Source organism: Etheostoma cragini, chromosome 8, assembly GCF_013103735.1.
Source record: "Etheostoma cragini isolate CJK2018 chromosome 8, CSU_Ecrag_1.0, whole genome shotgun sequence".
NCBI lineage: Eukaryota > Metazoa > Chordata > Actinopteri > Perciformes > Percidae > Etheostoma > Etheostoma cragini.
The window spans coordinates 4,078,353-4,103,428 of record NC_048414.1 but is presented as its reverse complement, the minus strand read 5'-3'; the positions used below and the strand labels follow the sequence as shown (position 1 = coordinate 4,103,428).

At 39.9% G+C, this 25,076-nt stretch overlaps 1 protein-coding gene across 7 annotated transcripts in view; it reads right to left on the bottom strand.

Moving 5' to 3' along the window:
• Nucleotides 1-349: 349 nt before the first annotated feature.
• Nucleotides 350-25,076, bottom strand: part of kif21a (kinesin family member 21A) — a 65,299-nt gene continuing 40,572 nt past the window's right edge. Inside the window, exons 3-36 of one of the 7 annotated variants that reach the window (XM_034879485.1) lie at nt 24,417-24,599; nt 22,789-22,929; nt 22,406-22,537; nt 22,015-22,185; nt 21,195-21,310; nt 20,370-20,565; nt 20,056-20,245; nt 19,794-19,860; nt 18,714-18,902; nt 18,047-18,118; nt 16,782-16,869; nt 16,583-16,691; nt 15,236-15,424; nt 14,375-14,574; nt 13,696-13,803; nt 13,513-13,581; nt 13,224-13,369; nt 12,737-12,881; nt 11,297-11,491; nt 10,999-11,100; nt 10,316-10,481; nt 9,684-9,704; nt 8,934-8,991; nt 8,483-8,537; nt 8,188-8,390; nt 7,367-7,492; nt 5,106-5,180; nt 4,401-4,537; nt 3,757-3,931; nt 3,283-3,447; nt 2,539-2,656; nt 1,679-1,849; nt 1,131-1,330; nt 350-951 (exon numbers count right to left, since the gene is read on the bottom strand). In XM_034879485.1, coding sequence (XP_034735376.1) covers nt 861-951; nt 1,131-1,330; nt 1,679-1,849; nt 2,539-2,656; nt 3,283-3,447; nt 3,757-3,931; nt 4,401-4,537; nt 5,106-5,180; nt 7,367-7,492; nt 8,188-8,390; nt 8,483-8,537; nt 8,934-8,991; nt 9,684-9,704; nt 10,316-10,481; nt 10,999-11,100; nt 11,297-11,491; nt 12,737-12,881; nt 13,224-13,369; nt 13,513-13,581; nt 13,696-13,803; nt 14,375-14,574; nt 15,236-15,424; nt 16,583-16,691; nt 16,782-16,869; nt 18,047-18,118; nt 18,714-18,902; nt 19,794-19,860; nt 20,056-20,245; nt 20,370-20,565; nt 21,195-21,310; nt 22,015-22,185; nt 22,406-22,537; nt 22,789-22,929; nt 24,417-24,599 — 4,569 coding nt within the window. In that variant the 3' untranslated portion in view covers nt 350-860. The remainder of the gene's footprint in view (nt 952-1,130; nt 1,331-1,678; nt 1,850-2,538; nt 2,657-3,282; nt 3,448-3,756; nt 3,932-4,400; nt 4,538-5,105; nt 5,181-7,366; nt 7,493-8,187; nt 8,391-8,482; nt 8,538-8,933; nt 8,992-9,683; nt 9,705-10,315; nt 10,482-10,998; nt 11,101-11,296; nt 11,492-12,736; nt 12,882-13,223; nt 13,370-13,512; nt 13,582-13,695; nt 13,804-14,374; nt 14,575-15,235; nt 15,425-16,582; nt 16,692-16,781; nt 16,870-18,046; nt 18,119-18,713; nt 18,903-19,793; nt 19,861-20,055; nt 20,246-20,369; nt 20,566-21,194; nt 21,311-22,014; nt 22,186-22,405; nt 22,538-22,788; nt 22,930-24,416; nt 24,600-25,076) is intronic. The other 6 variants (XM_034879486.1, XM_034879487.1, XM_034879489.1 and 3 more) reach the window with 6 other exon arrangements.

Sequence of the window (25,076 nt, the reverse complement as noted above, 5' to 3'; positions counted from 1 at the left end):
CTTGCAGTGGTTTGGTTGTGAGCAAAACCATACAAAATTATTTTTTTCTAGTTTTGGGCTGGAAGTTAGATTTTCTTACAGTTGAACAGAGCCAGACTAGCAGTTTTTTCCCTTTTCCAGTCGCTATGCTAAGTTAAGCAGCTGCAGCCTTATATTAAAACAGACAGATATGAGAGCGGCAAAGACAAAAAGTTTGCCCAGTTTTGGTCGCTGATCTTAAAATAGCCGCGGAAATTGAGGCGCACAAAAGCAGGAGACGTTAAGGGGTGATTTGTCTTTTTACACACGGTAAGGCGGGGGGGGGGGGGGGGGGGGGGGGGGGGGGGGGGGGGGGGGGGGCTGCTTCGATTGCAGAGAAACCATCCAAACAATCCCAAGAAACTGAGGAAGTGGGTTGCGAAGACCAGCTACCAACCCGTTAGCGCTGTCACACTTTTCTCCTCTAACTCTATTTCCCGTCCATTTTTTTCTAATAATATGGTAGTGTAATGGTAATTATGTGCCAGTAGGTGTACTTTATACTGGAACAGAACTGAGCAGCAGAGATATTTTCTGTGTGTGACATGTTCAACTCTTAAACATCTTGTGGGTACAAGTTCTTATCATGATCCACGATAAAAAAAAGGCAAAAGAGAAATTAAAAACTATCTTTCAAACAGTCATTAACAACATGGTGAACTAAGACCAAATAGGACTCTCTGAGCAGACAGAGTCTAAGAAGAAAAGGATGTGTTAGTTTCTGTTGAGATGAGATTAATTTCCTGCTGTTTCAGACATTTAAGTAACATGGCGTGGAGAATACGGTTTAAGGAGTCAGCATTGGGCTTGAGAAGTTAAAGGTCAAAGTGCTCTCAGAGTGTTCAGTTACTGGCCACCTCGTCTGCATTGTCAACCACTTCTAAAGTGCTGTCCAGTCCACCACGTGCACGCCAGATCTTCACAGTCCGGTCACTGGAAGATAGGAACACAAAACAGTGAGGAAGAGCAAAATTATTATCCATATTCAAAGAGATAGCAAGTCACTAGGTTAGATCTGGACATTAGTGCCAGAATCTTAAAAATGTATGCTAAATCTAACTAACAGCCATGGAAGCGTGTGTTGGTGTGTGTTTTGTTGTTGTGAGACTCACTCAGAGGCGGTAAACAGGTGGCTGCTGTTGGTAGAGATGCCGTTGATGGGGCTCTCGTGGCCCTTCAGCTCCCCCAGAGTCCCCAGCGTGTCCGTGTGCCACAGCTTGAGCACCCCACCTCTGCAGCCACTCAGCAGCGCCGGGGACCCGGGTACGACACCCAGCGCACAAACCCAGTCACGGTGGGCGTTCGGGACTTGCTGTTGGAGAGCAGGAATGAAGGTTTTTTAAATTATGAAAAGGATTTCAACAATATACTGCCATCTGTAATTTAAATTAGAGAAACAGTTTCATATTTTGTTTTCACGTGTTTTTTATTGCCTTGTGTTCATTTGATGTTTTTTTAATGCATTTTCATGTGTTGTGTAAAGCACTGAGTTGCCTTGTTGATGATACACAAATAAACTTACAAATTAATTCAGAACTGTGCATTTAATTAAATACCAAAACAAATATGTCATTGCATTCCACATCAGTCTCCTTGTTCTATAATTGCAACGTATATACTGTATACAGTTTTTCTACCATCTTCTATTATCATCCAGTACCTGCAGCAAGTCTTTTCGGTCCAGGTCCCACTTCTTGATGCCGTTGTCTCGAGAGCCGCTAAAGAAAATGTCCCCCTGGACCACCAGTGACTCGATGCCATCATAATGGGGAGGTTCAAAGTTGTGTGTGGGGCCGATGCTCCCCAACGAGCCTTCAGCCACGTCAAACAGCTGCAAGAGCCAGAACACGGCATGTTAAAGCCACGTTAAAGATACAGGGCTTTGTTGTGCATCTTATTTGAAAATCAAACATATTAACTGTAGTGCTACAGCAGCTTTTTATTTTCAAAGAGGATTACAGCACTGGTTTTATTATACTAAGGTTAATTGGGCATGATTGAACTTCCAAAGTCCTTATCTTACTTATATTTTTTGACCAAGTTCCCTTGGCCTTTGGAGTTAAAACGGCCCCACATCATCACATACCAAGAGATTGGTATGGTGTTATTTCAGTTTGCTTAATAGCTGGTTTGATTTGAGATGATCTCAAAGGCCAAGGGAACTTTATCAGGATGCATAGTATCCTGATCCATGAAATAACTGGCCTTTAAAAATAAAACTGTGCCTGCCTCTATGTGAATTTAACATAGGGGTGTGTGTATTTATTCCCTACTGTATTTTAAGCAAGTAAATTTATGTATTTACAATACATTATTCATTTACAAAGAAAATTAGTGTTCTTACATTTTTTTTTAAATTAAGGTATTAAGATCAATTTTCAAAAGAGGTTTTCTTTTCCTCTTTTTAACCAACTTTAGGATGGGTGTGTAAACCTATGCAAGCCACTGTACGTGTTAGAATTGACCAAAATTCTCCTTTAAGAGCATGTGCTGGGGGTTAATGCAAACAGACAAACCCACCTTGATGTAGTGGTCCTTGGATCCAGTGATCACCAGGTCTTGGTTGTTTCCAGACTGGTCCACAGTGAGACACATCACCGGGCCGAGGTGACCAGTAAGTTTCCCTGTGGATGCAAACCTGACAGAGAAAATACCACGTTTTAAATTCAGGGTTATGGTCCCTAAACTGTTCTTACTCCATAAATAATTCACTCATGTTAAAAAAAAAAACAAGTGGGTAAACATAGTTTGTGAATTGAGTTTGGAGCATTTCATCTAAATGGATATTGATTTAAGTTATTTCAATCATCCAGATAGCTGATTATAAAATGTTTTGATGAAAACAATTCATCAAAATGTATTCTAGCCGGCTGTAAATAACGGATGACAGCTTTGGATTGGATGCCTGTCAGGTTTCACATTGAGTTGTAATGAAATTGGGCGGTAAATTAACTCAAGGTGTGAGTTATGCATCTGAAAATATTGAAGCCCCATCAGAATGCAATAAAAATGCAAAGATCAACTGTTGTTTTTGAATCTCGTTTGACATTTTCTTCCAGTAAAAATGCAATTTTATATTGATTTTGTAGATATTTTCACTTAAAAAATAACAAATCATTACTGTTGAAGTATGTTCTTTGATCTAACAAAGTAAGGCAATGTTAATCGCTACAGTGGCTAAATAACACATTCAGTTGATCCATGTGCAGTATCACTGTCTGAATATTCTCTGACCAGGTATTTAAACTCAGCCCCTCTGCTTACCTTCGAAGATCCCAGACTCTGACGGAGTTTCCAGCGGCGGCGTACAGAACTGTCCCGTTGGGGTTGAGAGCGATCTGGTTGATCTGGTTCTCTCCTGCTGGGATGGTGACCGTCCGGCTGGTGTTAGACGCACAGACATCACCAACAGTAACCTGACCAGAAGACCTGGAGACACATGGAGGACACATGAATGAATCTGCAGAAGCCTTTCAAATTTACACGCCATAAGTCTAAATTTGTTACTTGTGATCTTGTCAAGAAACAGTTACTTAAGAAAAATCTCATTACAGATTTACATTCCAGACACGGAGGTGGAGCTGAAGCATACCGATATATATGTAAATTTACATTTAGCTAGTAGCTTCTTTTAAGACAATTGAGAGCATTTTTTGTACATGTTACTTTTGAAAAACCTTCATGGTACTAAAAGAGCACTTGGAGAGCACTGATCTCCACCAAGACCACCACACTTACGTGAGTATCCGGATGCACTTGGCCGAGTCCCGGATGTCCCAGACTTTTATGTAGGAGGTGGAGACAGTGAAGACCAAACTGGAGCTGTAGCGGACTGACACCACGTTGTTGGGATGACCAGCCAGGGACATTATCTCCTGACCCGTCACCAGATTCCACACCTTACAGGTCCGGTCTGCAAGAAAACACACGGTCTATCATCTTCATTCGTTACATATTTAGGAATGCAGGGAAGATGCTGAGAAGAGAATGCCAAAAATGGAGCAACAGTAAAAAACGAGGTAAAAAACACAAAGCCAGTTCCCAAAAATAACACCAAAGTTACAAAGAGCAGTGGTTTTATCTGTTAAAAAAAAAGAAAAGAAGCTATTGGGATACATTATTTAAATATGTTATCTAGTTTATTGCAAATATATTTACCTCCGTTCATCATCATAAAAAGCTCCTTCACAATGCCAGTTTTACTGTATATACGATGTCATTTCATCCCATCACCTCATTTATCTCCAAACTGTGCATATGACCATCTTAATACAGGTCAGATTTTATTTGCCGTTATATAAAAGCATAACAGCTTGTCAAAGTGTTATAAAGAGTGAAGAGGTGAGGGAAGGTAGGAGGGAGGGAGGATTGTGGGTATTAACCTTTGGATCCGGTGAAGAGAAGGTCATCAGTGGAGTCAACACAGAGAACAGCTTTGCTGTGTCCCTCTGCCACATGGACGCACTGCAACGTCGCAGACCGACTGCTTTTAGTGGGTGGCACCGGGTTAATGACGCCCCTGGAAAAAAAACACACACTCATCTATAAGTGCAACGTGGACATAACACGGTCTGATAATCTGAGTGCAGCTCAGATATGAATCATACCCACACAACCAGAGTCATGCACAGCATGCAGCTCTCGTGACTGATTAGACGATGCTGAGAATCAAAAATAGACAGAGGTGACAGAACAGTCCAAAGAATAATAAGACAGTTGTGAACAGATCCCCCCTTAGTGTACATAAAACCTGCACCATCAGTAGCTTTTCCAGGGCATAATATATTTGAAAGAAAGCACCCAATGAGAAAAAGACGGATGATCATTTAAAACCAGCAGTGTCGGATCATCAGGGACCGCAAGTTCTAAAGCTTCACCGAAATCCACGTGGACCACTAATTGGCTGGTCCTGTTGACAAATTGGCATCTGATAGTCTAATTGTACAAATTAGCTTGATAAAACGTTGGTTTTTCATAAGAAAAAAGTAGAAATCCACACCCTGTGTGTCTGCAGTCCCCTGTACACCAGAAGTGAAATTTTAGTAAACCTTGTGGCACTGGGGGAAATAAAAGATAAAACGTTGTACTTGGGTGGATTGGTGAGAGGAGGGGAAACAGAACGAAGGATGTGGTTGGAGGACAGGTGGAGGCATCGATTTGTCCTGGAGAGGAAGAGGATCCAATATAACTGAGACCTTATTAGCTACTGAATTTAACACTAGTTCCTTATCCTTAATCATGCCTAATCATTCTGTGTTGGGTACAACTTAACTTCAAAAAGAGCTAATTCTAGAGTGAGCCTATGTATTATGTGATACTGGAAGTTGGGAAATAAGGCAGGAATTTAACAAAATTGAGAGATTTTGGAGTGCAATGTTCCTACTCATCTTCAACATCTTTTCCAAACTCTAATGTGACTCTGTTGCAGGCTTATTTAAATTTAGCTAATGTCTTCTAGCTCTTACTTATCCTGTAGGGCGTTAGCAGTACGCCCCAGATACCCTGTCATACGGCTAAACGCAGCAACGTGGTCACTGGGACAAGCGCTAGCAGAGCGGGGATGAGGCAGGCTGCTCTTCTGGTTCCTGATGACTGGGCTGTGGAGGAAGACAGTAGGGCTGCCAATTAAGCTGCAGCATAATAAAAGTGTGTTCTAAGCAGTTTACACACTATTTGCAGCACTGTGGGAGGACTACATGGAGACAGAAGGCATATGTAGCATTCACCTTATATGGGAGCAACCACCAGGACAGGAAGACGTCTAGCGTGTTCAGATTGATCTGAAGCCCTAGAGAAGACCTTACTGATGTTTCCGGTTCAGTTTGATGGACCCTGCCTCAGTGGAGCTTCACAGAAAACATCCCTTAGTACCTTTCACAGCAGTCTTTTCAAAATGTCTTCTTGTTTGTTATTTAAAAGCCTACACATCCAAGAGATTTCATAGCCTAATTTCATTTTCAGCTAGAAGTCAAATTCAAGTCAACTATAGCTATACAGCCCAAAATTACATCCAAAAAACGCTATCCTCGGACCCTTGACCCTATTTCAATACTGTCAAGCTTCAGCATTTGTTTTCAAGGCTTCTGGACACAATTATTGGTATAAAAATAATAAGACAAATTTAACACTAGCATAATTCACCTTATTTAAAAAAACATCTATCAGCAGCTTAAATCAAACTGAAGTCGTAATGCACCAGAAAACAAAATAGTCGGATGGATGAAAATGAATAAACTACTTACATTCTTATCCTTAAAAAAATGTCATATCTAGCCAGGGTGGTGGCAGAGTAAAAAAAAAAGTTCTGGTCAGGAGCTCTTGTTGAGTGTTATCTCCTTCTCTTTCTTGAAACTTCTTGTCTATCTCTACAATAAATCTAAAAAACAAATCAGTCTCTCAATAAAAGGTAAACGTCCAAACAAAAAGGAATAAAGGTTTATCCTCCTCAATCACAAAACGCCATGTCACAAAACGGGTGTGTTTTGTCTGTTGTACGCCACCTAATAAATCCCTCTACACTTTGACGGAGGCCTTTGAATGCATAACCAAACAATCTGAGTAGCGTTGGTAACCACTGGAAATCTGAGATCGCATAGTGCCATATGACATGAATGCATCAATATTCAGTACGGTCAGCGTGTCAGTGTATCGACCACTGACCATGCGTGTCAGAGTGCAGAATGAATGTTGAATGGAAAACAGCTGATATGCGTAAAGCACAGAGGTAAATGTGCCAAGAAATGCCTAAAAATAATACAACTTAAGTAAAAATAATGAAACTTAAGTAACTAGTAAAATTAATTAACTGTTCTCAGTAGTATCAGTAACATGGAAATACAATTCCGTTATTATTTTATAAAGTAATCTGGGTCTTCCAGTGTTATTTAAGACAGGAAACATTTTAAACATTTACATAAAAGTTGTCAACACATAATCATTTTTCAGCAGATGCAAAGCTAAATTTATCAGAGCAGTTTACTCGCCACCTTCTTTCATTTCAGTCTCACTGACAACTATCTACGGATAAGACAAAGAAAGGGAAAGGACAGAGATTTCCTCAATAAATAAAAATGGCTATCACAAGTAGATCAGCAGCAGAGGGGTTGATAAGCAAGTTAAACACTGAATTTGAGTCCAATATGACTCAATAAAGAGAAATCCAAGTTAGGTAGGAACAATATGACTTCAAATTCAGTAAAGAACTTGGCAAGTTAAGGTAATCACACCAGGCGTGGAGCATTTTGGATTTACTTGAGACCACATGCGTCTTGAAATCAGGAAACCGAGACAAGAAAAATTAGTAGAGCCGAAGTTATTTTTGCTTCTGTCAGCAGCAACAAACTCTTACTGTTTAATCTCCTTGACCTTTGCCCTGTCAGCCGCTGCTTGTGCCTTGTTATACGTCTTCCTGCGAGAAAACGGCGAAGGCTCTGGCGATGGCTTTTCCATCCCTGACGAAGTTCTGGATCCAGAACTGTTCGTTTCAGTTTCATAAAGTTATCCACAGACAACACAAAAAGACAGTGTACAAAAAATAATGATAAAACAACAGAAGGATGTAAAATGATCATAAAATAACAGCAACGATGAAGAGATTGGCATGCAGTACACACAGAAACACGTTACCTGATGTTTAAAGTCCCGAAACAGTGGTGGTTCTCCGACAAGCTCATGTTTAACTACTGAGGACACTGTTGGTTTTGTGCTAAGCTAAAATATAGTTCTATGACTTTATTTGCTGTTGGATCACAGTCAGCCAAGTCAGTTAGTCTCTTCATTTTTATATATTTAATTTTATATACATACAAGTCAATGTGCACCAAGGTTTGAAGTGTGGCCTTTCACACGCCAGGTAAAGCAGTCTGGTTAGCATTTTTGCTTTCAGCGTGTAACCAAGCTGCATTAAGGATTAAGAAAGGCAAAGGTTTTTGCAGGGTATGTAATAAATTAGCCATACAAATGTTAATATTGTCTCCTCTTTACATGCTTTACAAAGCACTCATCAGTTGGAGGAAGGTATGGCCGTTCGATGTACGGATGCTCGTGAATAATGTGAAACAAAATGAACTTTTTGAAAGCAGAGGATGGAGCAGCAACATCAAACATGCAGGAAGGAAGAAAGTAGTAATTATTATTGTGTTAGCAAGAGAGTGCCGCGCCTGGACTTACATGCTGCCCATTTTAGAGGAAAAGCTGGGAGAGAGAGCTGTGTAGTCCCTGACTGATGAGCCTGACGACTCCATGTCTCCTCCCCCATCCGGTGTTTCAGCCAACGGCAGCATCGGACTGGAGAAGTCTGCGGTGGGTGCGTCATGGGCGGAGTCACTGTTTGCGTACAGCAACTCCATCTGAGTGGTGGTCCTCCTACGAGCCTGAGGAGCACAGTAAGAAAGAAATTAAGAAAAGAAGTAATTTTGGAAATACTGGTGTGTGCGGAGAATACGCAATAGACACATTGTACTACCTTATTTCTTGTTTTGGTCTCTCCACAAAGTTTCATAAGATCTGACGTCAAGTTGCTAAAGGGGAAACATGAGTTTTATATGTCATGAACATTTAGTACATAACAGAAAAGGTACATTGTAACATTAAATATAAATGTATAATACAAACATTTAACAACATTTTTTTAACAAATACAACGCAACACAAAATAGAAATGGAACATAACATTAACATAAGGGTGTTTGATAACATTACTTAAAAGTTAAACAAAATAAAATGACGTAAATATTTACATGAACAAGACAAATACATACATACATACATACATACATACATACATACATACATACATACATACATACATACAATAACCCCACATAACATATACAAAAATATAACCAAAAGAATAATACAACATTCTAAATTTCCTTTTTTTAAACATATTGAACAATTAAAATGCTTAAACTTACGTTCCCTCTGCAGAAGGGCTCTGGGCTGACTCATCACTGCTGCTATCATCCCCATTTTCTGCCAAATGAGATCAGTGAATAATATTAAGAGTTGATAAGATCACTGCTTATGACTTTCTAAAATGGTTCTTAGCAAGTACACTTCCTACGCCCAAGTTACGTATCCTTTTGCTCACTTTCACCGAAGGGTGATGCATTTTTCTTTACTTCATTAATTTTAATTTTTTTACAGAGTTCAAAATGGATGAAGAAAAGATGAACAAGGGAAGCAGATGAGGGCGATGTCAGCGCGGCGCCATGCTGTTTTATTGACTAACAGATACTTGGTCCTCACTGGATGGGAAAGGCTCAGAGGTCAGAGTGCAGCCGGGTGGGGAGGGTTAAAAGAGAGATGTGTATATGAGACAACAAGGTGAAGGAGTCATTAGTGCGTTGCTCCCGATGGGGTCCGCTGACCTACAGGGTCCGACAAAGCTAAAATATCCATGTTGCATGGTTCCTGTAGAAGGGTCTTTTGTTAGCAGGATGCTAAAGCATGGAGGCTGTAGCACATGGTGAGCTAGGAGGACGAGGTAGAGTGTATCCAGACGAGGGGAAGTGAAGGAGAGGTCAGCAGACAGATGAGGGAAGCCTTGGTTGCACTGCACCTCATGCACCTGTTCCTTGTTATGTTTAGTTAGTTTTCAAAGTGCAAAGGGAAGGAACCATGCATTCATAACACAGATAAGAGTCTAATGTGGGTTCACTTACCAGGCGGGACGTTACCTAGTTCTGTATAAACATAAGACAACAAAAAAAAAAAGGAAAATTTGGGGGAACAGAAAAAAGGCAATGCACAAATCAAAAACACTGTCCCCCGAAATTCTAAAAAACAAAATAAAGTGCAGCTACTGTAAACAGAGCATCCTACTGAAGAGAGGCTGGCAACGTACTTTTTGCTCTTAAAACACAGTAAGTTGTAGAAATGTTGTGGTAAAAAATTCAGTAAAAAACTGTAATCTAGAACACTTTCAGGAATTTGTAACAGTAGGATTACGTGCCAGTTGGACAATAATTAGGCCAGCTTTTATTCAGCAGAAGGCAACAGGCGAGAGCATGTCATTAGAACCCAATCATGCACCTGACCAGTAACCCAGTACACTTCCTGAAAGGCCAAATCCTTTGTAACTTACACCTGGAAAGGGTAAATTTACAGTTTTTAACAGAAGTGATGTGGGAGAGAAACAACATCGTTGTCCCAGAATAAAATCTGAATGTCAGTTCTCCTTGACATTATATTAACGAGACCTCCAGGGGAAGTGCTGGGTTAAACCAGGGGTCTGGTCTGGGTTTTTGGTCCTCATCTTCACTTCAAACTTAACCCGAACAAACCCTGTCATTACCTTGCAGCGCATTCCCCAGCAGGGCATCCAGCTCGGGGTTGAACTCGGCCTTCTCCTTCAGCATGTGAAAGAGCAGCTGATTCTGTGTGGCGCTGGTGATCTCCGTCTGCTTCAGCCGGCCCTCCATCACCTTCACCTGAGACTCCCTCTGGGCTGCCTGGAGACCCTGAAGAGGTCAGACCGCAGACATTATTAAATATTGATGGTTTTATTTCCTCTACACCCAAATCTCTGCTATATTGTAACATAATTGCATGTGTAACTACATAGCATCCAAAGTCATACCAATCTGCATTTCTCTGCAATTCTGATGGAATAAAAATGTTTAAAAAATAAGCCCCTTTACTTTTTAAGTCATTATGTATCTTTTTTTGTGGTTTTCTGTCTCTTAGTAGCTATTTTGTAGGTTTGCAGTTGCTTTGCTTTTCTTTCTGGTCATTTTGCATCTCTTCGTGGTCAGTATGTACAGTATCCGTTCAAGTGACATTTGGCAGGTGAAGGCCGGGGAGGCCCCTGCCACTTGGTAGGCCTGATAGGCTCCTTCACTAATGCATTCATGTTATGTTAAATGACATTATCTTGAGGTAAATCTCACAGATTTTATCCTTGATTGTATTCACGTTTGTTGAAAAGCCACAATAATCACGTACTGTGGTGTACCAATGTGATTGTGGGGCTGGTACCTTGTTGATAGCCATGGACATAAAGTGATCCAACAGAAAACGAGCTTCTGTCAAGGTACAGGAACCAATCACAGCAGAAATGTCCACTGTGTCGCCTTCCTCCTGAAAGAAAAAAAAAAAAAAAAAGGAGTAAATTCATCCAACTGAAAAATGTTTTGAAGAGTTAAATTCTCTGAAACTCTCTGAGGCAAATAATATTTTCCGTCACATAAAAGAGTCAAAAATAGTAGGTAATGAGATAAAGCTCATTCATGTTCTCCTCTATTCTATTGAATCCATCTATTCCCAAAGTTCTTACTTTGGTTTCCTCCATCTGCATGATGTTGGCCTGACAGTCCGCGATGCTGTCATTGATGTAGTCAATGTTGGCCGTCAATGCATCCACTTCCTCATTAAGGGGAATCGCTGCCTTCTCGGCCTCTGGGCCCTCCCTGTCCAGCCGCTCCCTCTTCCGGATGACCTTCTCTTTACGCTTGGTCAGCTCCTCTCGTTGCTATGAACACAAAAACACTTTGTTGACTTCAGAAATTATAAAAGATTTCAGTCCGTCTGATGAAATGAAGTCCACATTTCTAAATGTGTAACATGGTTAATGTTGCAGAAATACAGGGGAGGAAACAAGCAAAAGTTCTTTTTTTTCATAGTGCAAAAACAAGATGATGTAGCAGTAGTTAAAGCCTCTTCTGAAGTCAGGTTTGTTTTGGGGAAAATTATGTAAATCCTAAGAACAGCCCCTCAGTTCTCACTGACTAAATAGCATTAACATGTTAGCCGTCTCACAGATATCTGCCAGACACTTCTCAATTATTTTTAGTATCTCAATTTGATTCAGCAGAAAATTTAGTAGGACTTTACCAGCAACTGAAACTGAAAGTAAGTGTATACTTCTAACATTTGGGTATTAGACTGTCCAGGCTTAACAGTAATCACATGGAAACAGCAGAATACCCTATACCTGCCTATTATGTGTTGTGACTTTGTGTAAAACTGTATGAAAAGTAAACATTTGTGTTTAGGATTATGTTTTACACTTTGTATGTCCTTTTGCTGGTGATGCTAATTTCATATATGCAGTAGAGTCACACATATATTGCAACTGTTGTGGAAGTTTCTGTCTTAAACAACACACTTCATCTTATTCTTCAGACTTCTAGGAGCCAGAGCTGTCCCTGTACATCTGTCTAGTGCGTCAATAAATGACTGTAGCTGTCATTCAATCTTAGAAGTCAGAGAGATTGATCTCTTCTGTAGATTGGTTTGGGTTTTAACCTACAGTTCGGGCAAGCTGACCCTTGCATATCTCTGGAGGCGCCTGCTTGGAGTTGTCATTTGCTTACAATGGAGAATTGCAGAGTCAGAACATTTTTAGCTGTCTCTAACACTGAAGGTCTTACTTTAGTAGATATATTTAGGAGGCACATGTTCGTAAAGGCATACTTAATAAATGAACAGTTACTGAAAGAAAATCCTTGTCTATGTAATTTTCCCATTACACCACACACGGTCCAAGTGCATGTTTTCAAGAAATGAGAAGCTGCACCAGAGCAGGTTGACAGTTAAGTGCCTTGCTTGAGGGCACTTGACAGTATTGATGTTAACGAGGGCAGGCATATTACCCATTTCCTTTGCCTGCCTTTATAGATATATTTCCTGCTGGTCAAACTGGTCATTATCTTTAGTCCTGTAATCGACAGATTAGGACATATAACAGTAGAACAACCCACTGCTGTAGCTTTACCTTGAGGAGGCGGTTCATGTCGGCCTCCATGTTGGAGATGGTCATCCTTTGCATGATGACGTCAGTGATCCGCCGCTCCAGAGACTGCCATTTATTACGTGCGATTCTGGTGGAGTAAATACCGACTGTGCGCCTGTAGGTATACCTGCACACACAGCGTCAGTCAGTGATGGATTTAACACATTTAACATTCAGGGAAGATGTACATAATTCATAAATATGTTTCAAATGCAGATTCCTGATGCAGAATTATTTATTAGAACCCAACATAATAATGTCAAAACGTGCAAAGGGAGATTAATGGTACATGTTTAGAGGATTTTACATTCCAGGGTGATTTATGATGGTGCAGGTGTCTTATTTAGGAACACTTCCGTGTACAGTTTTCCAATGTTGCGAGGATAAAACCCGCCCGATTTGGTTTGATAAAAGCATCTATTTTTAGTAGCATCACTGGAAACATTGACGTGCACATACACAGACTCACCGAGTGCCATTGGGAGCAGCGTTGCCGGAGGAGTACAAGCGTCCAGATGGAGGTCTGTGGGTGGAGTCCTGGACTGATTCTGGGACGTTGACTTTCCTGATGACCTTACCTGAGGTAGGCCTGGCCTGCCTCCGCAAAGCTGTCACCTGACACATGCATGGCAAACAGAAACATGACAGGTGAAGACTAAAAGCCTACCGCACGCATTTCTGCATCTATAATGTATCAGCAAGAATTTCTGCAGACACTATGCAAAAATACAATCCAACCCAGGTCTGCTGCTACTCACCTCCTCCGTCTTTCTCCTCAGAATAAGCTCCTGCTGCCTTTTCTGAGCCTCCAGTAACTTTAGCTGGTGCTACAACACAAATAGAGTATTAAGAGTTAAATAATAGTACTGAAACTCAGGACTAAATTTAAATTAAGTTGTGATTACAGCCAACTAAAGGAAAAAAGGATGTAGAGGGTAAACCTCTTGTTTGCGCTGGTCTTTCTTTAACGAAGCAATTTCTCGGTTTCTGCGTGACTCGTTCATCCTGTTCTTCTCCTGCTGCTCCTTCATCTGCTTCATGAGACGAACCTGGAACAATCGAATCGAAAAAGACGAAAAATGTATATTATGTTCACACAAGTTTAGTGAAAGTAAGTCAATGTTCTGATGTGAAAGTTTTCATAATCAACCAGGTTCATTCTTACAAATACACAGACAGCAATGGAAGTGACGTTGGTGGGGAAGCTTCCCTCTAAATGCTCTTTTGAGAAGACTATAGGTAAACAGGCTAGGAAAACTATGTCGTTGACCCTTTCCCATGTCCTGTTCAGAATACAAACTGCTCCCATCAGGTAGACGCGAGACAGATCGAGACAGTCAATTTTAAATTGACAGGAAAGATAATTAAGAGACACAACAGAAGACATGTGACAATAAAGTTAAAACAATGCACGTTTCTGATACTTCCCAAACTTGGTTTATATCAATATTATGTCAACTTTTATTTTAATCCCAGTAGAAGCACATCCTTCCAAACACACTTAACTCTAGAAAAAAAAACTATCAAAAGAAAACAGCAGTAAGAGAGACCCCAAATATTCACCGGAAGCATTACAGTAGTGTTTTTACGATCACACTTAAAGAGGAGAACCAATCACACCTTTGTCTTCTTCATTTCCGCCACATCCATCTGAAGCTTCTTGAGCTGTTTCTCGTACTGCGATTGGTTCTTCAGCAGACGGGCATGCTCCTTCTGAGCCGACTGGAGCTTCTGAAGCTCTTTGTTCATTACGCTCAACTTCTTCTCATATTCAGCCTTGATCTTGCGAGACTTGTCGTCTGTGCCAGTTTCTACTGTATCTGAAAGTATGCAACACAAAAGTCATGGTAATCAGATCTTTTTTATAGAGATGGAATGCAATAAAGCTTTAAAAAAAATGGATTGTAGATAACACAATCACTTTTGTTTGGTTTTTTTTATGTAGCACCCACTATGCATTGCAGATACAAACATATTCTCTGTAATGGGTTACTCAGTCAATAACCTTTATCTCCAGTTGTCAAAAAGTCACTTTTGTGTGCTTTTTTTAAATTTAAACAAGCTAAAAACTCCTCCATGCTTTTAGTGAGAGAATGCTTTGATCCATTAGTGCTGATAAATATAAACTGTCACCATCTGGCTGCTGGCAGAGAGCATTTCCTTTAAAGGATTCTCTGAAGTACACAAAGTCTCCAGCTTTCTGCAGTGTTTTTTTTTATTACTAAAGAACAAAAACTGAACACAAGGGTAAGATATAAATTCTTCTAAATGCAAGTAGGACGTGCTAAAACTTAAATACAGTATGCTTTAAGACTAAAATAAGTTAATAGTTGAAAAGGCACCAACATTAAAAGCCAAACCCATATTTGGGTGGATGTTTTTATCCAAACGGAGCATGAGTAAATAAATGTACAAAGTATTAGGACAATTCTCTTCCCAGTGAGCAATACATGACTCCCCATTCTGGCGTCTTTGTCTTACTCATGTTTTGGAGAACACGGTCCCGCTCCAGCTGGGTGTCCTTGATCTTGCACTGCAGCATCATCAGCTTCTGTTCGTACTGTTGTTTGAGCGTGTGCAGTCGCCGCTGGCTATTCTCCAGCTCGTCGATCAGCTTCTGCTTGATGGCGATCTCGCAGGTGATGTTGGCCAGATCGGCCTGGAAGTTCTCTGTTGGACACACAGAATCACATTACGTATGCACGTCCAAAGTGGTGTTTAAGTCACAAATCTCCAGTAGGTTTGGTTTTTGGTTCTTTTACAGTACATGTCCCTTTGGAAATGTTACTTAAAAATAACCTTTTTCTTTTATCTCAACTATCCAATGTACGCTATCAACATGAGTTGATGATGTTTTCTGCAGATTAAAGGAGCAGTGTGTAGGATTAATGAGATATGGTAATGAGGTTGCAGATTGCAAACAACTGAATACTCCTTTCTTCACCCCCGCCTTTACAAGCATGTAGTAGAACCTATGGTGGCCTTCAGTTAACATAAAATCTCCAAAAGGCCCTCTCTAGAGCCAGTGTTTGGTTTGGCCCTTTTTGGGCTAATGTAGAAACATCACAATGCATGGTATACTCTGTGGAAGTGGACCCTTATATACGGAGAGCTGATTCTTAGCTTAGTTTCATGCAATTATACACTGATTAAAACAATGTTTTACTCCATTTCTGCCAAAAGATCACTAAATCCTACACACTGTTCCTTTAAATGCAAACCATTTGAAGTGCGCCCTGTTGCAAGAAAACAGGTAACAATTCTCAGTGGGCAAAACAGCCTCGACTCAACATTTATGGAATACATTATGTTGATTATTTAGCTTCATCCACTGGCCCTTTATCCCTTCGTTGCTCAACTCAGTGCGGAACAATTTCATTCAAGTTTACAAAATGAAACTGCTGTACTTTTGCTTATTACGTTGGCATTATGTTGCTCTTCATCCTCAACAAGTGTTTCTGAGTTGTTGGTGCCTGACATCCAATATACACAAGCAGAGATGTATGGTCTCTAGAAGAAGACTTAAAGGTTGTACTTGAAGTACAATCATTCTGTATCCTTAGTCTTCATTTTTTAGTCTACTGTATATAAAATAAGATATTGTATATGTCTCCAAACATTGAGAGTAAATGGGACAGCAACAGTCATTGTTGCTTACCTGGCCCTTTAATGCATCTTGAGTGAAACTATCAAAAGTGGTCCGCTTTAATCACAGTTGTACTGTACATGTTGCTGGTTGGAGAGGGATTGAACAGCTCCCCCTTGTGGAGAATCAGCAGCTTCTTAAGAAGAAAGAGGGAGAGAGACCACACACTCCACCCCTCATACCTTTTTCATCTGACTCCGAGTCAGAATCATCTGAGCTGTCCTCCACATCCATCTCCTCTTCCTCCTCATCCTCTTCCTCTTCCTCGTGGTCGCTGCCTTCGTGGACCTCCTACAACGTAACATACTAATGATTAAATATCTGAAGGCAGTCGTTACGGCGTTTGAATGTAAAGATGACACAAGAGGTGGTCAATCGTACAATTTCTGCTTCCTCGTGGACTCGCTCCGTCATTTCCTTCTCTGTGCCCTTTTCTTGCTCGTTGTCAGGAACTTCCTCCTTGTTGGCACTGAAAGATTCAGACATGGTTGAGAATCAGAGACATCATTTATCCTGTTTGACTGAGCAGAGCACATGGTACACCTCCAAAAGTACTGTAGCACATGTAAACAAGAAGCATCTGCAGATAATAAAGATATTGTTTTGTAAACGACATAATGCATGGCAACGCTGTCTTTTTGGCAAACAAACGTTTTTTATGGACTCCACCACTATGTAGCTATAAAGCTGGTACTGTTAATGAGTTCATTTATTGTGATATTTTATGAGAAACTGTATTATGTCATGACATGATGAACTATACACAGGGACGACGCTGCTGTGTTTTCATGAGCTTGTTTGTGGAAAAGACAGCGTATTGTTTTAACAAAAGAGGGGGGCATCTCAGTAGAGTCTGGACAAAACCAGCACAAGCAAAACATAACATGGAAAAAAAAGTGAATCAAGTCCATGAAGCGTCTGTTGGATTAATATCTTATCCAACAAGGAGGGTTTGTAATGTTGAGGTGGTGTTTCACGCAAAGTCATCTGGATAAACTGACTAAAATGAAAAAGAAATAACACAAGGGAAAAGAGGTATTTATCACGTAACCATGTAACAGCAATGCTGCCACATCTCTGCCATAAGGTAAAATAACTGCATGTGTATCTACATCATACATAGTTATAGTGATCTGTACCTGATGCATTTTTCTGAATTTCTGCTGGAATAAAAATGTTAGCAAAATATATAAAACTTACTTTTCTTTCATCTTCATGAATTAAAAAGTTATTTTATTGGTAAAAATGTAGAAATATAAAAGATCTGTTTAGGGAGCATGTCTATTAAATCATTGTGAAATGTGGCAGATTTTGCCAAATGGCAAATTTTCTTCTGCACTCCCTAACCAGGTTGATGTTAAAAAACGGGTTAATATTAATATAAAAAGAAAGCCGGAATGCAATGCGAGGAGTCACAAAGTGAGCTGAGGGGTTCACACTGAAAATCCAAAGAGAGACAATAACATATGACATGGTAAAAAGTAGTTTTTATGGAAGGAAAGTGCTTTAATGGTAGCAAGTCTCACACCAGGTGGGGAGACACCAAAATTAAAGAAAAAGAAGAAAAAAAAGGGAAAAAATAAGATGCTGAATTAGGGGAAGCAGAGGATGGGAATGGCGACAGGAGGGTGGAAGCTCTGACAAACCTGGCATCATCAACCTCTTCCACCACCTCCCCCCTTTCCTCCCTCTCTCTCTCCTCCAACAGCAGCTGGAGTCTTCCGGGAGGGGTGAAGGGTCAAACCAGAGAAGGGAGCAAGAGATGAACAAAGGAAGAAAGAATGGAGGGAAGAATGATCAGAGGAGGCTCTGCATTGAAAACACCACCTTTAATCCCTGTTTGAAGTGCCCCACAGCAGCACTGATCTTTCCACCTGGAGCCTCGCATCAGTCTCTCATGCAGTTGCAGATTTCTCATCAGGATTTACTCTTTGCAGTAAAATTCTTATGCATATCAGCACTAGATTACCGTCACAACAGTCTACATAACAAACATTAAATGTGTATGTTAATTGTTTCTATATCGTCTATAAATTAAGTCAATAAAATCGCATATAATTATTTAAGCCTCTATGAGCTACTGTATAAGGTCTCAGTTTACAATCATGTCTGAAGGTCTACTTGTATTTAAATATGTATGTACAAAATATTTAACTGTTGCCGTATTTCTTATTAAAATGTACCAAAAGTCAAACTGACATCTGGGTGAAGCAGGCAGTGACGTGCCTTTGAAATGTTTGGAATTGTTTAAACTTTGTAAAAATCCCAAACAAAGTGCCATTCTAATTTGAAAGGTTACAGCAGTCTTATTACCTTTTCTTTTTCTTTTTTTCTCGTTTCTTAAGTTTCTCCAGGTCTTTCTTGGCGAGTTCGATGATGTCAGAAGTCTCCTTCTCGGGGGCCAGCAGTGCGGACCCTCCGTACAACGACTGACGATTGGAGGCCCGTGTCAGATTCTTTCTCAAATGCTCGTTCACGGCTTCGCTCTCCAGGAGTTTGGCTCTGATGGGGAGAATCCAGGGGCACGAACGGGAGGAACACACATATAATTGTAATAGTGCAGTCAGAGAGCTTGAAAATATACCAAGTTTCTTTCATTTTTGAAAAATTATTTTTTCTAATTAATATTTCTGAGCCCCAGTAAAACAAAACACTTAAGTATGACGCAAAATGTGTTATGTTTCTTCTTTCCCACTTATGTGGTGATAAGCGTAGGATGAATTAATGTTTAAGAACTATTTCCAATTGACACATCTTTTATATTTGCTAACAAGTCCTCATTTATTTAAAGAGTAATTTGAGAGGTGGAGCACACAACTGTAAAAAAGAGGACATTGAGACAAACAAACTGCAGAAATGTGATCTACTTTCATACATCTCAGCAAGTTTTGTGTATGCAGTGCATTCAAACTGGAAAAGTAACGTACAGTTAAGTACAATAAATGTTGTTGGAATATACACAAAATCATGTAATGTTGATGGATAATATTGTCCCACAATGCTGTTTGAAACCGAAACAAAGCTGATAGCAGCCAGAAAAGCCAGCTCTAATAAAATGTTATTAAACATATTAAATCCCTTGGGAATTCAATATTCACAGTTTGATTAACATCCTTCAGCAGGTCTTGTATTATTTCCCATTAGTAATTAATGCTACAAAAAAGAAGCCCTGTAATACAGTTTTGTAACTTGATTTTGGAAATTAAGCTTCATAATATAAGTATTTGAAATCTAAAAAAAAGTAATTAATGCTACAAAAAGGTACAATGGTTTGGAGTACAAGCTATTAGTGTTGATTATGACAAAGTGTTATTATTTTACCTTGTGTAATAAGTATGTAGAATGGAATTGGGGCACAGTTAACATTTACATAATCTTGTTAGACTTGTTTACCTGAGGTCTTCAATCTCTTTGATGTAACCCTGAATCATGTTTCCAATTTCTTCAGTTCCACCTTCCCCTGGAAGAGAATTTTAGTTTTTAGATGAGAATTTCTAACCAAACTAAACAACCTCACCCTGTATTCCCTGGGAATTTGCAATGAGCAGAATCAAGCACTTCACAACCAAGATAGAGACCAAGTAAATAATAAAATGTTGAATACTTATTTACCATTTACTCAGAAGACTTTATGAGTCTCCAGGTTTTAACCTACCTGCCCTGGCAAGGACCTGGTTGACCTGGTCACTGATCAGCTGGGTAAGGCGCGCCCTCTGGGCATCGATGGTCTCTTGCATGGCCTTCACTCTCACTCTTAGGTTGCTGTTCTCTGTCTGCAGCATGGAGTTCTCGTGGAACATGTCGCTGAAGCTCTCCACGCCGTCCTCACCCGTCAAGCGTTTCCCCTGCGGTGGGTGGGGTGAACAGATAGATAGCTCCATTTGACATGAACATTTTCCCTGGTTGCTGATTATTTATTTCATTCTTTCAATGCACTCCGTGCCCTTTGAACCCCTCCTCTCTCCTCACCGTCTTGTACTCCATCAGCTCTATCTGCAGTCGAGCGATCTCCGTCCTCAGAGCGCTGATCTGCTGGCTAGCCTTGTCCTGGTTAACCATCACCTTGTTCTTGATGTTCCGGGCTCGGTTGGCATACTTTAACGTGTTCAGCGTCTCCATGAAGTCCCGGTCAGACGGGCTGATGCAGGCGATCATCACTGTTTGGCTGAGACAAGAAGGAGACGGATATTTATTCTTACAAAGACTGATGCACATTTTGATAAATGTATAAACCTATGTGTTTGATGAATGATACATTTGAGAAAAACTAACTTAAAATCAAACAGAGTGAAGGCCAGCAGAGAAAAACTACTTTAAAGCATGTTAGCTCATGTGTAGGTACAAGTGGCCAGAATGCTTTCATTCTAATAAAACACTGCAAGCTTTTGTGGAAGTATCAGTTACAATTTTTATTCATTTAATTTTAAAATGTCCACTTCTTTCAGAATATTCTTCCTACACCTAACCAATGGATGTATATCAATACTGTCTCCACCCCAGTTTTTTCATGCTTCACAAAATAATTGCCGCATTTTTTTATTTATGATGAGACAGTCTAATAAACATTTTAACTTGATCTTGAACTTTTGTTACATTCTTCTGCAATTCATGTTTGCATTGATATCATTATGACAAATTGTAGGGTTTTATTCTTATTTTCTTTTAAAAGATAAGAAAAGTTTGGTTGGCTTCTTCAAAAAAGAACTCTGAAAGCCTTAACCACAATACTTCTCTGGGTCCACAATGACACAGATGGTAGTTTATGAAAAAGGGGAAAGCAGTTTTTTCACTGACCTGTTTCCTCCTAATGAATCCTGAAGAAGCCGGGTGAGTTTGGAGTCTCTGTAAGGCACGTGTGAGGACCGCTTGCTCCGGTCGCCCAAAGCACTGATTACATTCCCCAGAGCAAGCTGCAGCAACAGAGAGGAAAAATCTTAGTCTCAACAGTTCAACTAAAACAGTTCACTAAACAGGCTCTCGATCTGTTGCATATTATTCCATGACATCATTAACCAGTTAGGCTTGCAGGGGATTCATTCTTAAATGTAAAAGAGCCAAACAAACAACATTAAATGCAACAAATGTGTTGCTCCATTTGTAAAGTCCCATGGTCATCCCTGCCTTAACCACTTAATGTATTAATTCTGCTGACATTCTTCATTAGGAAATGTCAAAACACTCCAGAACTTTATGTAAATAGTGTAAACCCTGCAATGACAGGGATATTAACAAATACAATCCTTCAAATTATTTAAAATACTTAGTATATGTCCTTTTTTCAAGAGAAAAAAATACTTTAAATGATTTGGTACTGACAGAGCTCCACACTGAAGATTGTGCATGTTAAACAGTAAAGATCAGTGAAAGGGTTTTATTCAGTAAATCATGCCACTTATGTGTTTAATGCTAAAGTATTGACATGGGGAGGTCCTTTCTCTGTGGAGGATTTTTCTTCTTTCTTGTGTAATTGTTTGAGTGCAGGGTGAACATTTATGAAAAACAGCCACTAGATGGCAAGCAAACTCTAGCATTTCATTGGTTCCGGCTTCTCTGCATCTCTGAGTGGCTTTACAAATCCTACTGAAGTGATGCAGGGAAGGCAGAAGCAGCTCACCAGTCCACAGTTGATGGAGATGCCCTCTTTGGCTCGATCGCCCGTCGCTCCGGTTCTCTTCAGCCTCTCAGAACCGGCCAGATCCACAAAGTGAAACTTGGCGGTCAGCGTCTCGTACTCGTCCATCTCAGAGTTTCCATTGGAGACTCGGTTATCAGTCTCACTTTCTTGCTGAGTGACAATGACAGACACAAACAGTGTTAGATACACAGACACACAGGACACTGCAAGGAAAGCATGTTCAAATAATGGTGCGATCTTAATTTCTTTGCAAAATGGGATTTTTGCCATCCGAGAAATTACGTTAAAAAAAATAACAGAAAATTAAAACTTATGTTTATTTTTTAATATATATCCTTTTTTTTTCAAATGATGCTGAGCCTATACTAACATTGTCGGAGGCACAGACTCGAACTTGGCACAGGTGGATGGTGAAGATAGCGTGGGATCGAGAGCTCTGGACATTCATCTGAGTGCTGGCTGTGGTGCGAGACAGAGCCCCGAGCTTCAGGCACTGCATCATCTGAACAGACAGAGAAAGAGCTTTACTACTGGTCAAACTCACTTTGATACAGCTGGAGGAAAACACAACAAATACTCTCTGACAATTATAACAGTTAAAATCAGTGCAGGAATGAATACTATATGAGTAAGTAAATATGAGTATAATGAGTTATTTGTAAAGGCCTTGTGGTAGCAAATAGGTTGACTTTAAAGAGTGTGAAGCCAAGAATAAATATAAATTCTAGTCATTAACAAATGGCAGTTACACACCTCGGCCTCGGAGGACACGTTCCGTGTGGTCACTCCCACTGTGTAGATTCCTCCCGTGGCGTCTTCGTGGATCTTAATGTGAGATTTCTGCTTTGTGTCTCGTGTGGATTCAAACAGGTCCAGAACTTCCTCATTATAAAGCTACAAGAGACCACACACCCACACACACACACACACACACACAACTTTAGTTTAAATCATGGACTAAATCACCAAAACTCACAGAATATGTGAACATTTTGAACGTTTGTAATAGTATCATGAATTGCATAAGGACCAATATAAAGAAGCAAGACCAACGATTTCAGTGGAAATGAAATGTTGAAAAACCATCTGTTCTTGGCAAAGATTATATAGAGAACTACAACCCCTGTTGTGAGTGGACATACAGAAAGAAATGTTCCACTGTATAGTTTAAACAACAATAATGATAATATAACAAAGCATGCTATGTGTTGTTAATAAACTAAATTATCTAAACTAAAATCGTATTTAGTCCACATTATAGGCACCTGATAGGTTATGTTAATTTGCATCTTTACTACAAAGTCCACTGAGCTTTACTCTAGCATCTTTTTAAGAGAATATTAACTCTACATCAATCTATTCCCAAAAAATAAAGTTGGCAAATGTCTGGAGGTTTCACTTTCAGGCTGTATTCAGACCCAAACTTTACCAATAAGTTTAAAGGTGTATATTGTCATGTCTCTGCACTCTCAAGTCACTTTTTTTTCTACAGAACTTACTCAGATCCTTTCAACAAAAAAAGTTCATATATACTGTATATTTGTATTTTTCTATTTCTCTTAGAATCTTGGAAAAATTACTAGATTAATCCTTGGCATCTGAAAGTCTTCGATAGAAGCCCGTTTGTTGCCTGAGAGGCCAAACACGCAGCTCGTTTAGCTTCTGCATGAGAGCGCATGGTAAAAAAACGGCGACTCAAATGAGTGAATCAAGATTTTTTTCACCGCAGATCTTCTCTCATGTTGACAAGATTTCAAGATCATTTTTAAGCATTTTCAGCCTTTAGGACAGCAGAAGACATGGAAGGGGAGAGAGGGGGAACAACGTGCAGAAAATTCCTATTTGTTCATTCACTTCTTCAGTTGTGGGTCTTCTCTGGGAATCTGAACACTGTCACAGTCTGATGGACCGGCACAACTGTCTACACGGATCCTTCCTGTTAACTTTTTCAGTCCAGACGGAGACACCACCATCCCCCCCCTTTAACACTTCCCAACCCTTACGATGACAGCTGCTGCAGTTCAATTGTCAGTGTGGAAATTTCTTAAATGATGGAGCGCTAGCGTCAAAGCTAGTTAAACAAGCAGTGTCAACAATATAAGCCTGACCCATAACATCTCAATAAAGCCTAATGCAAGATTATTATTTTTTTAGATTTATTAGTTTTATTTTGTCAGTGTTTTGCCTAGGTTTGTTGAAGACTTAGGTGTACGTATTTGGCAGGGGGTTTGGGGGTCCTCCCTCAAGAAAAATGTTACGAAGCAATTTTAATGGAAAACCTCGAGCAGATGAAAATAAATAACACTTAAGATGCTCAAAAACATAACTAACATAAGAAGCATGTAAAGTAAGAAAATGAGATGCAGAGAAGCAGCGTGTACCTCAAGGAATTGGGCGTTGATCTTAAACTCAGGTACAGGGCGTCCCTGTTCCTGAGCGGCCTGTCTGCGCTGCTCGATGCCCTTAAAGAGATGGTGGACAGCGCGGGGGATGATACCCAGCTCCTCATCTTCGATGTTAACATCAAAGCCCGTCCCCATGGTGTAGGTCTTCCCTGAACCCGTCTGAATGGGGCGGAGAAAAATGTCATATAAAAAGAAACAAACACAATTGTTTATTAATGGAAAAATTCAGGATCGTTTTTTTAACCATGCTTTTATCTTGAATGTGTATGCATTTATGTATACATTGTTTATTGTTTTTTTATATTTATTACAAGCTTCTTTCGCAGTTTGTAGTAGAGATTAGCTGAAGTAGAGATAAGTTTCCAAGATTTGTCCTGTCTTGTCTTAATGTTTTATTCGGGACACCCATTTGATCTTACACTACAATTACAAAAGTATGTGGACACACGAACATTACGGGATTGCTGAACATCTGTCCAAAACCAGGGGCATTAATCTGCTGCCATTGCATATTTCATTTTTGTAGTTTAAGACTTTTCACCAGATTTTGAAACCTTGCTGCAGGGATTAGTGAGCATTACTGAGATTAGCCACTGATGTTGAGTAATAAGGTCTGGCTCACAGTCAGCGTTCCAG